We start from the raw sequence: 15213 nt of genomic DNA on the forward strand, positions 1-15213 counted from the left end.
AGGACAGGGTTAGTATGAGGGGTATGGGCGTGGCCTTTGTCCTGCAGTGGGTGTAGTCAGGCTGACGATGATGACCTGTTCGCACGCCACCGTCCAGGTAGACCTCGAGTGCTCCTCGCACCGCATTCACCACCGCCGGCAGAGCCTCGATCTGCAAGAAGCGAATGAGGTCTGCAGAACACCGAAAGGAAAATCAACTGAAGACAAAAAAATTAAGATGCCAGAATTTTTAAAGCCACTGTCACAGAACTTTTCCGAGGGGATGGAGCTCGAGATGAGGAATTCGAGAGAGAACACGGTGCAGCAATTATGTGTGTGTGTGTGTGTGTGTGTGTGTGTGTGTGTGTGTGTGTGTGTGTGTGTGTGTGTGTGTGTGCGTGTATAGTATATATACCAGGCGTCCCAACTAAAAGTAACCTTGCTTTTGAAAAACACGGAATGCCCTAGCCGCGTGAGACCAACTGAGGGTTGTTAGAGTCGCGTGACCCAGTCTGCAGTATTTTTTTCGTTCCTCAAAGATAATTATTTAGGTCTAATTAGCTAACTTTTTAATTATTCAATTCAGGAACAAAGTGTCAGTGTAAAAGTTGTAGATAACTTTAAAAAACAGCTGACTGCAACGTTTGCACCAAGGTACCGTTAACGTAAAGTAGTTTTTTTTCTGGCCTTAAACCCTAGCTCGCACAATAAAAAAAAGCATCTGCGTGACAATGGTGCCATTTAAACATCCCAAGAGGCGTCTTAGAAACCCCCCCCCCCCCTTTTTTTTTTACTGAAATGCTCTCCCCGATGAGCCTTTGCGTGCGCAATGGGGCAGAGATGTGACCCAGCAGCTGGTCACGTGATAGCTTTCTTTTAAGGCCAATAGGTAAAGCTACGTGAATCGTACCGTGATGGAAACAGCGCTGCTAGCGGTTTTTTGAGACGATCTACAACTTTTACATTGAAATTTTGCTGCTCAATTCAATAAATGAAAAGTTAGCTAATTAAACAGTACCTCTTACTGGGATAGTTGGTGTAACATTGTGTAACGAAAGATAAAAAACAGCGCTAATTTTGACACAAACCACCCAGAAAGACCAGACAGGACGGGCGCTGACTCAAACTATTTTTATTGAAAGCCACATGTTGCATATATATACCCCGAAGAAGGTGAACGCATGCGCATTTCTTACATGGTAATAAAAAAAGGAGAAAGAAGAAAAACAACACCAAAAAACGCACTCAAACTAAACCTACTGATTATCGCGTATTCTTTAGCAATTTATACTCGCTTTCACGTAGGGAGGTAGAAGTGGTGCTGACGCACATACAACCTCCCTCTTTGATAAAAAAGGCTTCTACCAGTTCCCGAGCTAATCTATCTCTGCTTCTAGCTAGAATTTTGTCTGGTCTTTCTGTGTGGTTTGTGTCAAAATTAGCGCTGTTTTTTATCTTTCGTTACACTTAGCTAATTAAACTTAACTAATTAACTCTGAAGAACGAAGATAATACTGCAGACTAGGTCACGCGATTCTAAACAACCTTCAGTTGGTTTCACGAGGCAAGGTCATTCCGTGTTTTTTAAAAGCTTGGTTACTTTTAGCTAGGACACCTGGTACACACACACACACACACACACACACACACACACACACACACACACACACACACACACACACACACACACACACACACACACACACACACACACACACACACACACACACACACACACACACACACACACACACACACACACACACACACACACACATATATATATATATATATATATATATATATATATATATATATATATATATATATATATATATATATATATATATATTTATATATATATATATATATATATATATATATATATATATATATTGTAGCCTTAGAAACTATACATAATTCGTGTCATGCAATAAAACATTCCATAGTTCGTAAAGGGGACCCGGGACAATGCATGCATTTTATTGGCAGTTGAATTCGCGTAAGTGCCTCAGGCCAATTCGTTGTATTCTATGCCATTCACCGTAATTTTCACTATGGAGTCCGTAGGCTACATATGTCTAGAAGTTTAAATTTTGCGCCTTGCGGTCTACCTATACGTGTGGAATACAAAGTATTTTCTTCACTGTCGTCCAATTTAGCTTGAAACTCCCAACGCGATTCTGCCGTGAACTTTCACGATACTTACACTGCACTTTGTTGCCATCGCATGGCTTGCAGGTTTCACACGTCCTTCCTGGCACTAGTTGCTACACCGATTGCGAAGGCCATGATTCCACGCAGAAGTGAAGGAGTGAGTGGTGAAAAACTTGGAACGCCATCTCTTGTTAGGTATATATTGTGGGTGGTTTCGCTAAAGATGGCTTGCCAACGTCTGCGCGCGATGAAGGGAATAACAGCGAAGATGTCAAGGAGTGTCTTCTTTCGACGTGGAAATCACAGAATTTTTGCGCTCTGACAGCCTGGACCATAATTCTAAACATGCAGATATCAATTTCTTTTTGCGATGGTTGTACGCGTGGCCCGTGAGGGCTACATATCAGATGAGGAGAGTGTAGTAAAAAAATGTTATTTTTCATCCAAATTTGAGCTCTGCTGACACTACACTGGGTGCTGACGGTACACCAGAAATTACGGCCCATAAGCTGGACACACCTACTAAGTGCGTGGTATTCTTTCAACTGAACCACTGACGTCACTACGATACGTGCACAGTAAGAGTTTAAGGCGCTCTCATTGTACACCGCACTTGCAGCAAGCGAATGATAAAAGGGCCACATCTGTTAGTTGGATGTGTAAAAAACAGAACTCCTTACAAGGTTTGAGCATTGCCCTATTTCACTTTCGCAACAAGAAACTCGACGTCGAGAGTAGGCGGGGAAGTTCTATTAGAGATCCTAAATAGCGTGTTAGCGCAGCGCACCAGCATACGTATGAGCTGTGAGATTATTTCTTAGCACAGAACTCTGTGGGTACTCGTCATCAGCTGCCTGTCCACCGGCGGGATGGGAAAGTTCCAACGTTGTGCGACTATCTTCTTGTAAGAAACTGACCGAGCTTCTAGTGGGATGTGTCGCGCGCTCACCGTCGAGGGAACTCCATCCAGCTGCCGTCCCCCGTGGTTGGAAACAATGATCCCTTGGACCCCGTAGTGCACCGCCAGTTGTGCGTCTTCGGCTGCAAAGTCACAATTGACTGAGCTCTAAATGTTCTCCAGGCCACGAAGTGAAATAGCGTAAACAATATACCATGCAGAATACAGCGTGGAACATTTAGCACGCGGTGTAAAATGGGTAAAGTACAACACGTATATATATATATATATATATATATATATATATATATATATATATATATATATATATATATATATATATATATATATATATATATATATATATATATATATATATATATATATATAAATATACACTACTCTTATTTGCTAACAGCTTGACGGAGGCCTCAGTTGTGCCAGTCAATGCCATAGGCATCATACGAGGGTTCTCGCACAGCTTCTGCCCTCGCCGTTCGGTCGCGTTCGACGCCACTCTCGCGGTAGTACGGGACGTTCAATGTCCGGCACTATGGACGAAGGTGGTGCTGGTGAGCACTCTCAAGTTCGGTTACACTCAGAGGTGGGCATATGACCTCAAAAATCTGGACCTCACCTCAACCTCAAAAAGAATTTGCCGACCTCACTCAACCTCATCAGTTGAGGTTGAGATCTCCTTAGACGCCCTAACCTCACTTTTCCTGAGGCCACTGCTGACCTCACTCAACCTCACCTGCTCGGCTGCTCGACCTCAGAAAACAAACGAAAAACAAAACAAAAAACGATTAAGAAGTTTTTGAGTTAAAAACAATTCTGAGAATCCTGTGAGACAGGAAAGCCAAAATGATGATGGAATTATTTAATAAGGTGTGTACAGACACTATTGATGTGCACGCAATAGGAGAAGCTTATAATCTGGGATGAACCCTCAAAGTGTATATGGCCTGCGGGCAGGGGTGTCCCATACACGGTTACCACAAGTACGTCGGTGAGTATGTGTCAGTATTTGGCAACCTGCTTCGTGTATACTTGTTCGTATTGGAAGCCTCTCGCTCATTCACGCACGGACTGGCAATTGACTAACACAGCCCTTCTACACCATATACCTGAAATTGGGAGGAGGGGGAGGTATTAACGATACTCTTTTCAGGCTTGAGAATAGGTACCGAATATAAAGAAACTGGTCGTCGATGTACTTTCCAATGCGACGATTATGCAGACGCATATCAGTATATTTCGATTTTCCAGCTCTATCCGGCATAGCGAGAATGCTCTTTTCAGTCCTCTGTATGTTGCCTTCGAAAACACTTAAGCTGCGACTGTAGTACACCAACAGAGGCACGTTGTATTTATCTCTGTGTAGAAGCGAGCGGCTTCTTTTATTAATGCGAAAGAATTAGATGGCTCACTTTCAAGGTCATATCCGCAAAAAAGTGCCCACAAGAAACGCCATCATGTGGCGTCACGAGCCGACGAGTCACGCTACGGAGATGATGACGTGGCATAATTAATTACTGCTAATTAATATAATTAGGTAACACTAATACTATTTAGTATAATTAGCGATGGCATCACGTTAGTGTGACGTCATACTAGGTCACGTGACAGCGATGTATTTTCCATAAAACCTAGTCACGTGACGACGCTGTAATATAACATCACACCTACTCACGTGACAACGATGTAATTTCTCGTCATACCAGACCCCTATCCACCCCCTTCGACCCCCACTTCAAGATCCATATGGATCCCACATTACTACACATGCGCGCATGAAGCATTACAAAGAGTGCGCACAACCCGGTCCACATTAATGATATTCGGATTGTCCAGCAGGTAAACGCGCCAGTTCTCATGCATGACATACTGCAAAGATCATGCGACGACACATGCCTTTGACTCTCGAGATGATGGCGATGGTGATGATGCTAACAGTGTATCCTTATGAGCCCGGGGAAGTCTGATATACCGCTACCAAATTAAAAGTTGCCAGAATATCGATTAAATATTGTACGTTACCCAGCAAACGAAGATAATTATTGTGCGAGAAAATAGGAATACCTGCAGCTAATAATTAAGGACGATGATGTTGATGTTCCTGGGAGGTCAAGACCTCCCCCGTTTCCGCCAGTTCTCTCCAGGTGGCGATGATAATGGTTTCGAAATCCTGGGAATTCTCCGATGACTCGGTGAACCCGCGGCATTTTGAAAGAAAGGGCTAGAGTATACGTCTTCCAACACTGTGCGAACTATTAAAATCACATGGGGCAAAACAACTGACCTAGAACGGGCAGCGTGAACCGCTCTCTCTCTCTCAAGAGCACCATGGCTCTCCGCTCAAATTTCCCCGCAGCGAAATCTTTTTCAGACCCCCCCCCCACACACACACACACACACACCGTGGGAACAGAAAACCCCCGCCTAAGTACTCACACGCCTCATAAGAATTCTGGGTACCATTTCGTCAACCAGTCTGAGACAAGCTGCTTTAAGTCAATCACTTGTTTTCCTTAAAAACTGAACTAATCAATGGTATGCCAGCATCCTCGACGTTTTTTACCCATGAGCCCCGCGCGAGCATTCTGCGAAGCCGTTTCAGGTAAACGATGGGTCTCTGCAAAATAGTTAAAGGAAAGATAACGTGCAGTGCCTGATCGTCTGCAAGGCAGGCCGCCAACCTAACTGATCCCATACAAGTAAATAAAAAAAATTGGCGGTGGTTTAGCTCTTGTGTTAAACCTGGAGTGAAGCGATAGCTACAGCTGGCTGCGTGGAACTTGGTCACGTGACCAACCACGTGACGAACCAGGTGATCAGCCACGGCGCCGCGCTGCCGGCAGCTGATCCGCACCACGTGACCAACCACGTGACAGCGTGGCGGCGCAGCCATAGGGTGGCCGCTCAGTTCCATTCACACATCTCCATTAAAAAAAGGAAAAGGAATCAGCTACCACATCACCATACATTCATTAAAGTTTTGCATTTTTTCGCCGCTGCAACACCGCTATGCTGGTAGGTTCACTTCGTGCTGCGGTGTTTCGGCATAATAAGTGAATTTCCGAGAAGGAACAAGGAACCGGAGACCAAAAGAGACGTGATTCGGAAGGATAAGAAAGTTAAATTATATCTGCATCTGTTTGCATTACGGGACGGGAATATACAGAATTGGTATGAGATTCGAAAGGGGAAGTCACCGATCAAAAGCTTTGACGGTGTTATACAGGTTTTTCTGGCTTCGTGCTTTTTAATCAAATCAGGAGGTGTCCTTGTTAGGAACCACTTGAATCACATTCTCTCGCCTGCGCCGACTACTCCAGTTTCTCTTGTCAGCTTGTAATGTACAGCAGGATTGCCTTTATTCGAATGCGAGGCAACAGCCATGACGTCAGCGCCGGCAACGAGCATGAACACGAAGCACTCTTGCTTGGGGCCATCCGCGCTGCGACGAATTTATTGCGTGCTTGTTGGACGGAACTTATTTGTTTGCAGAATCAAACAAAGCTACCGCGGGTCAACGTGAGTTACGTGCTTTGCGCGCTCCCGGGAGTTCGAGCCGACCGGCAGGCAGCCGGGTGCTACGCCAGCGGGGCAAGGGGGAAGGAGAGTGGCGTGCTGTGACAGTAACACTCCCTCTGGGACGATCAGAGGGGTGCGTCTTCCTGTAGGCTAGGACTGAACAAACATTACGGCGCAGCACCGCAAGCTAAGAGGGAACTGTGGCATTGGGTTGCCCAAACAGGGAAAACCGAACACCAAGCGTCGATCATTGCATGAACACTGCGGTGATGCGCTGCATCACCGCTTCGGAAGCGGCACTCGTCGGAGTAAGACGTGGCAACTGCAAAAAGTCGCGACCTCAAAGCTTTGAGCTCACTGAATGACGACCTCACTCAACCTCAAACTCACGCGTGAGGTTGAGGTGTAATTTTCTGATCTCACTCACAAAATTTTGAGCTGTCGCCGACCTCACCTCAACCTCATCTCACGACATGAGGTTGAGGTCATTTTGAGGTTGCCAACCTTTGGTTACACTACACATAAATACTCCCGAACGCGGACCAGACAGCCACCGCAGTAGCTCAGTTGGCAGAGCTCCCCACGGGAAATTCGGAAGACGTGGGTTCAGATCCCATCGGTGGCGAGTGGTTGTTTCTTATACTGCTTTCTATTCGATTATCTTCAAGTCATTAAAATTAAACTACTAATTTCCCACTGATCAAGATTATGGGGAGAGAACAAGTTTATTTGACGTTGACAACGGGAACGAGCAGTAACGAGACGAAAGTACAGAGCGGTGATAATTTAATTAACAGTACTATGCACGTAAGACAGAACACGAGAACATCACACAACACAGAATGGGTTGCTTCACCGGACTTTCAAGGAGTGAAGATATTTGGCAGAAGCAGGTCGCAAACCGCTCGATAGACAACAGAGGCATACTATATATGTCAAGAATGCTGGGCCACGTTGCGTTCGCGATGCATCGGCTGCATTGTATATTAAGCGGAAAAAAAAATGTTTATTTCGCGGGTTTTGCGCTAAAGTTGCGGCACGTGTACGTGCATGGCGGATTACTTAGATTGCTCTGCCTCCGGGATCGGCCCGGGGCGTATTAGCGCGGCGCGTCTTTTCTTTCACTCTTTGCTCTCCTATCATTTATTCCTTCTACTTTCAACACGCGGCAGCAAGCGTGGCTCGGCTTAAGCCAGTAGGCAGGCCCGTGCACTTTCCTTTTCCTTCTTCATCTCAGAAACATCAGTCAGTCAGTCTCAGAATAAACATTTGAGAGTCAGCGCTGTGTTCGTCCGTTCCGCCCTTCCTTCTGTGTGTCTTCTTTGGCCTCGAGCTGTTGCGATGTTGTTCTATGAATATGTGCCAATTTAACCTTTTATTAGCAGTCCACTTCCATTGACCGGAATGGGAAACCCTACCTTCGGAAGGAAGGGATATGCATCGTGTCATGCACGGACCAAATTCTAAGCGACCGGTTTTTAGCTAAACTTCACAAGGCTGTTGCCAGCCACTTAGAGGCATAGTACTGAAGAAGAGTAGCTTGATGGGCCAGTTGGTGGGCGGCACGTGGGAAACCAGCGGAAAGGACGCGTTTACAAGCAGGAGAAGTACACAGCGTCGTCCTTCTCCTGTTTGTGAACGCTGCTTCTTCAATTAGAGGGCACGGACGTAATTAAGGTCTTCGGATAACATGACGATTTTTTTGTTAACGGCGACTCTGGCTGCCTAGAGTCAAAGGCTGCGAGCACTGTTTCAATCCTCTTGTCTTAGCAAGCGCACTGCCCATAAATGACTCCATCGGATTTTCAGACCTGAACTTTCACGCTAATCGCATTTGCTGGGCCTACCAGTCGCGAAGTAAAAAAACTTGCGCTGCTATGTCGCTCACCGCATTGAAACTTGTAAAAAGAGCCATTGTCAACATGTGTTTTAAAAATGTCCTTCATTCACACAAGAGCTCGCTACTCCGCTCATGTTCATGCGTCCGTTGCCGAAAAGCTTCTCAAGAAGAAATGAGGCAATCAAAGTAATTCGCATGAGCCGCCTAGAACGTAAGCACTTCGTTGTCCTACCGTGCATGCATGCACAGTGTTTCCCACAATCCGAAAAGAATTGGGCAACCGTCGCATTCTCAGCCCTGAAGGAGCCTGCAACTTAGTCTAAGATAAGAAAAACTGATGACGAGTGGCGCGGAGGCCGAGTGAAGCATTAGAAACCTTACGTCACTAGCGCTGAAGCTGTTGCGCATCTACCGAGGAACTGGCGGCTAAACGAGCATGCTCGCAACGTAAGGAATGGGCAAGGAGGATCGCCTGTCGATCGCGTTCTTTCCTGTGAGTCAGAGAACTGTAAGCCTTTCCTTGAGGAATGCGTTGTGATAGGAAGAAGCAACAAATTATGGGAGCACGGTGGCAATATAAAGTGCGGCAACGCGAAAGCCTTGGGCCGACTGCGATTCTAGCTTCGCAGGTTTTCATACCAGTCGCACTCCCAAAGGCTTCGCCCTTGCCACACTTTCGATCTAGACCGCAGCGGTGGCCAAGTGGTTGAGCATCCGCCTCGCATGCGGGAGGTGCGGGGTTCGATCCCCAGTGCCGCCGGGTACCCTCCGGTGATACAATGGGTACAAGCTTTCCCCTGATCTGGTGCTTGGCTTATTTACGGTGAAATGATTGGGAAATGGGTCTTTGATCCCACCTTGAGAATTCGAAAATACCTTGTGCCATGGCGCTCTTTGGCCGTAGATGCCCTTGCGCCATAAAAATCCATAATCATCATTACACTTTCGATCTAGACGACGTTGTTGGCGCTTGCGGTCTGCTTCTCTGGCCTTCTTATTCTTTTATTCGCTGGCTTCTCTGGTGGTGGCGCGCAGGTGGCGCCACCAGCACGCTCGCCATTAACATGACGGCATCGGGTGTGACGTCACCCTCTGCCATCGTTATATCGACGTCCGCGCTATATCGACACATATGGTTGTTTTCTTTGTTTTTTCGCTATAATTGGCTATAATTAATTATCTAATCACTCTACAGTCATGAAACTTGGCGTCGATTTTGTCCCCTATATCTGATGCTACTATTTGTTTTCTGCTACCCCGATTAGTTGCCGCGTTATTTGTGGAAGACCGCGTTACACCGGACGCGCGAGTCTGAGCCATTAAAGGCTTTCGCCTTAAAAGAGAATAACAAGAGAAAAAATCGGAGCTGAAAGGATATACGCACCCGGACGCACATATATAAGCACGCCATCCATATTCCTTTGTGTTAAAAAGCTCGTGTTTCTAAGACCCTGAACCTGTCCGCACTTGTGATAACATGCAAGCCTATAAATGTGCTTCTTGATATGAATAAAATTTGTTGGCAGTTAGCGCTCGTGTCGTTCTCCGTTCTGTGTACTCGTCTTCTGTTGGGCTAAAATGTGTTTACCGACTATGTGCCAACGAGCCAGAAAAGCGACGCTACTGGTCTCAAAATGCCAAATAAAAAAAAAATGGTTCACCTTCGCTGAAACAACCGGCACATTTTTCGTCTTTGCGCGAAAGATCGCTGTGACGCACTCCTAACTGCGCAGTAATCAGGATTGCTCACAACAACAGTGGCTTATTCTTCAGAAGGCTGTGTGCCATGAGAAAATGGAGCGTAACCGGGAACTCGACCCTGCTGGTGTAACGGTGGTCGCGGTCGAGTTGCCTTTTGTCGTGGTGGCACAGAGTGAAGGAAGACGTTGCTCTCAGGCCCTCCTCTTGTTGATCTTGCGCTTTCAAGAGCTCCATTTTTCCGGCCTTCGCTCTACGCTGTGCGTTTCTTTCGTGATGAAAACGCGGTCGTCAAGGAAGCAGTTTGCTTCTCAAGCCTCCGTCCGCCTAACTTACTGAAAGACGTCACAGTCAGGTGACAATAAGCAACCAGCGGTGCTTTCGCTTATATTTTAGGGCTAAATTGGACGGAAGCGGCAACGCTGATAAGTGAAGATGGGCACGTCTAAACTGAAACCAGCTAAACATATATCAAGGCGAATGAAGAAAGAACGGCCTGAAATTGATAGGTTCACCGCTAGGCGCTGAAAGGGTGCATAATATTGCTGTTTAGTGAAACAGGTGCCAGATTGAAGGCTACAGAATGAGGCTAAATCACTGTTTCCTCGGCTGCTCTTGTCTATTTTTAAAATCAGCTGCGTTGCCCGCGGGACGCTTATGCCCTGAGGCTGGGCTGCACCTGTAGGGTTATTAGTGCTTCTTGGAACAGCCGATATTTATTTGTAATAAAAAAATCTCGAATTCTGTGTAAAAGTAAGCTCTCTGATTGAACTACCTTTAAGAAGACGTCCAGGCGACAAGATGACTTCGGCGTTTTCTTGTAAATAGTATAGACAACTGCGCCATCAATGCTGCAGATTTGCTCCTATGTAACTGTCACTATAAAAAATGTGCCCGTGCGTAAGGGGGCGGGGGGACAAAGGGCTAAGCTAGCATGAAAACTAACTGCATATATATGCATGCTTGTGTGAAATTGTACACAGTTTCGAAGGCACCCCCGAGCCGTATGGGTGTGTCTTACGTGACATGATTCCTTTGAGGACGACTGGAAGCGACGTGACATTCTTGAGCCAAAGCACGTCTTTCCACGTCAGCGACTGGTCGAAGAAGTCGTTGGTGTACCTGGTGAGGCCGGAACCACTTGTGGCGTTCGTCATGTCGAAGTTGCTGTAAACCGACCGGTCGAAGTTTCCAAGGCTGCAAAAGAGTGAGGGGAGCACCTTCTTTATACTACACGCTGATTCATGACAGTGTACAGAAGAATGCGTACTGTTTCTTGTTTTAGCCGACTTTTTTGTAATTAGTGCTTATTAAAAGCAATATCACCGATTGCCATTATCCACCGGCGTTAGTACAAGAAATGAGTGAATCGTTTTTAGATGCCAAGAAACTGGATGTGTCAAACAAATACGATGGCGACCTGGAGGATGAACATGAGTCTCGGAGGCCGCAGTTACAGCTGTTGGATATCGCATATGAGATACGGATCCGGCGAGATGAGGCCAGTGGACGAGATGAAAACGCGGCTGTGGTAAAAGTTGTTAAACCATGAAGGGATAGTCGGGTATATCGAGATAGCAGCCCTTTCCACTTAAAACTGTGTTGCGAAAGACGCACACAGCTAGGATTGGCTGTTTGTAAGGCGTTGCGGCACTTGTGCTTCATTTCCGCCCATTGGAGCAATTCCAAGCAATGTAACCACCATGCACCACATTCTCACAGCTTCTTTGACGCGATGTTACTGCCACTCTGTTTCGTGGGTAGGCATCTGCTTAGATCGCGTCAGCCGTTCGGACAAGGCGTTACTTAAGAGTTCTTGCCTCCCTGTGCCCCTTGTGTAGTGTGCTTTTCGTGGTTTCAATCTCGCGTAATGTTGTTCTAGTTTGATGACAAGAGCCATGCAGTGCATGCTTTCGTAAATGTAGTTGCCCAAAAAGTAATCCCTCATTTTTCCTCTCCCTTTGAGAACAAAATAATGCGCTCAAATTTCACAGGCTATCAGAAACATGCCTGACGCGCATGCATGCCCATTTTCAGCACCGTCACACAACGGACGCCGCTATACCAGTTCAAGAAAATGGAGTCGGTGTTTGAAGTTCGTTGTAAACAGAGAGCTCTCATTGAATTTTTGTAGCTGAAAAGAGAAGTGCTCGTCGTAATCATAAACGCTTGCGCGTTGTCTATGGAAGCTGTGCACTCGATAGACGCACCGTTGTACGCTGGGTCAAGCGAGTCAGAGCTTATGAAAGTGCCAAAACATAGCGGCCTGGGCGACCTGCCACTGCAACCAATCCCGAGACGCTGGAACGCGCCGACGCCATGATCCGTGCTAACCGGCGCATTACGGTTCGCCAGTTGGCTGAGGAGCTGTCCGTAAGCAGATGGAGTGCAGCGGGAATCGAGACTGTACGTGGGATACTAGAAGATATGCGCTAAATGGGCTGCCTCACAGCTGAGCGCAGAGAGAAAGGAAAAGTCGTTTATTCCGAGCTGCATAAGCGTTTCGATGCTAAAGAGCAGGATTTCTTGTCCCGGGCAGTGACCGGTGAGCAAACCTGGGCTCACCATTTTCAGCCAGAAACAATCGACAGACTGGCGCCATCCAAGTTGACCAAGAAAGTTCAAGGCGACTGAGTCGGCCGGAAAACTCATGATCACTGTTTTTTGGGACTGTGACGGAATTATCCTTGTGTATACGCTGCCGAAGAGCGAGACAGTAAATTCCGAGACTTACAACAAAACCCCCGCAGAAACTGAGGCAGCGTCACCAGTGTGTCCGAGGTAAGAAGAGTGCGAGGCCGGTTCTTATCATCACGACAACGTCTCACCAAAGAAGCGATTGCCAAATTTGGGTGGGCTGTACTGCCCTCCTCACAGTTCTGACATAGCATCATCTTTTCCGGTTGCTAGAAGGCGTACTTCGCTGATTCAGACTTCAGGACAACGAGAGCGTCACTGGCGCCATGGCTGCGCCAGAAGGAAAAAGGCTAAAGCATGCATGCGTGGCCTTGCTCAATGCTAAGCCATACAAGTTTATTGCACCGAAATGCAAAACGTATCCGGCACGTGCGACTGTTTTAATTGTGAATTTCACAAATATTTATTAAAACGCATTCTAGAAAAAAAAAATGAGGAGCATTGCTTTTTGGACTAACCTATATTCTATGAGCACGTGTTGGTTCTGAATGCTGTTGCAGAACCTGGGCTTTTATATTGCTGATTGCAAGGCAGATAATTTTCTTCTAGCCTTATATGCTGCCCAGTTTAAACAGGCTGCGTGTTATTACTGATAATTTATTCATTGCAACCGAAAAACTGAAAATGTTGCCTCTCCCGTGAGTGCGTCATGCTATTCTTGATGAGTGAAAAATATTGGCATAAAATCAGCATGAAAAACCCACTCTTGGTTGCATTTCTTGGTGAGCCGCAAATACTTACGTGATTCCCTCCGGTATGGTGAAAGCATTGCGGACGTCTACAATGCGCTGACCCCAGCTTGGGGCATCAACTGTGAGCACGACGGCTGAGAAATTAGCGCAGTAAGCCCGGTGGAGCAGTTCTTCCGTCACTGTGCGGTTCTTGAACACGTACAGTTGCAACCAGAGCGTCGCATTCGGCGCCGCTGCTCTCAGGTCTTCGATGGATGTGGAGCTGAGAGTACTCAGTATCATCACAGTTCCTGCGTCTTGGGAAGCTGCACCAGAAGAAACATGGCAACAAGTGGCAGCGTAAGCCTCAAGCGAAGGATCGCAATTGTTAATAATTTCTCTCTGGCGTCGACCCTAGAAGAAATGTCATACGACAATCGCGACAGTTACGCCGTAATCCTTCGGAGAGCACGGGCCCTGTTTTATAGTGATTGTATTTCCACGACTGGCAGTTCACCAATATTCCTTGAGAGAAAAGTATACAACAGCTGTATCTTACCGGTACTCACCTATGGGACAGAAACGTGGAAGCTAACGAAAAGGGTTCAGCTTAAGTTTGGGAAAACGCAGCGAGCCATGGAAAGAAAAATGATAGGTGTAACGTTAAGAGACCGGAAGCGGGCAGAGTGGGTGAGGGATCAAGCGTGTGTTAATGACATCCTAGTAAGAAATCAAGAGGAAGAAATGGGCTTGGGCAGGGCATGTAATGCGAAGGAAAGATAACCGCTGGTCCTTAAAGGTAACGGAGTGGATTCCAAGAGAAGGCAAGCGTATCAGGGGGCGGCAGAAAGTTAGGTGGGCGGATGAGATTAAGAAGTTTGCGGGCATACGGTGGGCCCAACTGGCAAAGGTCAGGGTTAATTAGAGAGACGTGGGAAAGGCCTTTGCCCTGCAGTGGGTGTAGTCAGGCTGATGATGATGGTGATTATGATGATGAAGCTGAAGATTATGATGTATTTTAGACTCATTTCTCGGTCTCGAGAAAAGAGAACTTGGTGCTGGGCTGGTCGGTTTTGGTTCATTGCTGAACTTAAGATGCAAAAAAAAAACAGGGAACATGAAGAGAGACGAAAGGACGGATTCGCGCCACTTCCAACTGGTTTACTGAACCCACGACGCACGCATACACAGCTTCTTCTGTTGTCACATGGACATACAAGTCACCTATAGCTTAAGAAAGACCCGATGAACCGCGCTCGAATAATTGTGTGCGGTAATTCAATGTATCTTGAATTATTGAGAAAAAGTTATTTGAGCGTGCACACCGTTCTCCATCTAAAGGTGACTTATCTGTGCATAAGATGGCAGCAGCTATGTAAGTGCTAAGTTGTCTCAGATGCAATACAACGGTTGAAGGTGGCGCTTCGTCCTGCCAGCTCCGTTCATGTTCAGTCCTTTTATATTTTGCTCTTTAAATGAGCTTTTGACTAAACTCAGCCTCTTCTGCGAATGATACCCTTTTAACGTCGGGTATTTCACCTGTAATACAAGGTTAAAAAACGTGAATAATTCCCATTTATGCTCGCAGAAATGAATGGATTGCTAATGTACTCTAAGAAGCGGGTTTCTCCACCATAGTTATAAAAACAAGGCCGAAACCTGACAGAGGTACAGGAGGTCAGCTGAAAGGTAAATTCATGCCAGAGCCCATCCGAAAAGTGAAACAGCCTCAAATT

General features: G+C 46.3%; 1 protein-coding gene across 4 annotated transcripts in view; it reads right to left on the minus strand.

Moving 5' to 3' along the window:
- Positions 1–15213, minus strand: part of LOC144100790 (uncharacterized) — a 272474-nt gene that overhangs the window by 62310 nt on the left and 194951 nt on the right. For all 4 annotated transcript variants that reach the window (XM_077633644.1, XM_077633645.1, XM_077633648.1 and 1 more), the window contains 4 exons: positions 13548–13803; positions 11131–11306; positions 3086–3177; positions 76–151 (listed from right to left, as the gene is read on the minus strand). In XM_077633644.1, the coding sequence (XP_077489770.1) occupies positions 76–151; positions 3086–3177; positions 11131–11306; positions 13548–13803 (600 nt within the window). The remainder of the gene's footprint in view (positions 1–75; positions 152–3085; positions 3178–11130; positions 11307–13547; positions 13804–15213) is intronic.

The sequence above is a fragment of the Amblyomma americanum genome, chromosome 8, assembly GCF_052857255.1.
Source record: "Amblyomma americanum isolate KBUSLIRL-KWMA chromosome 8, ASM5285725v1, whole genome shotgun sequence".
Taxonomy (NCBI): Eukaryota; Metazoa; Arthropoda; class Arachnida; order Ixodida; family Ixodidae; genus Amblyomma; species Amblyomma americanum.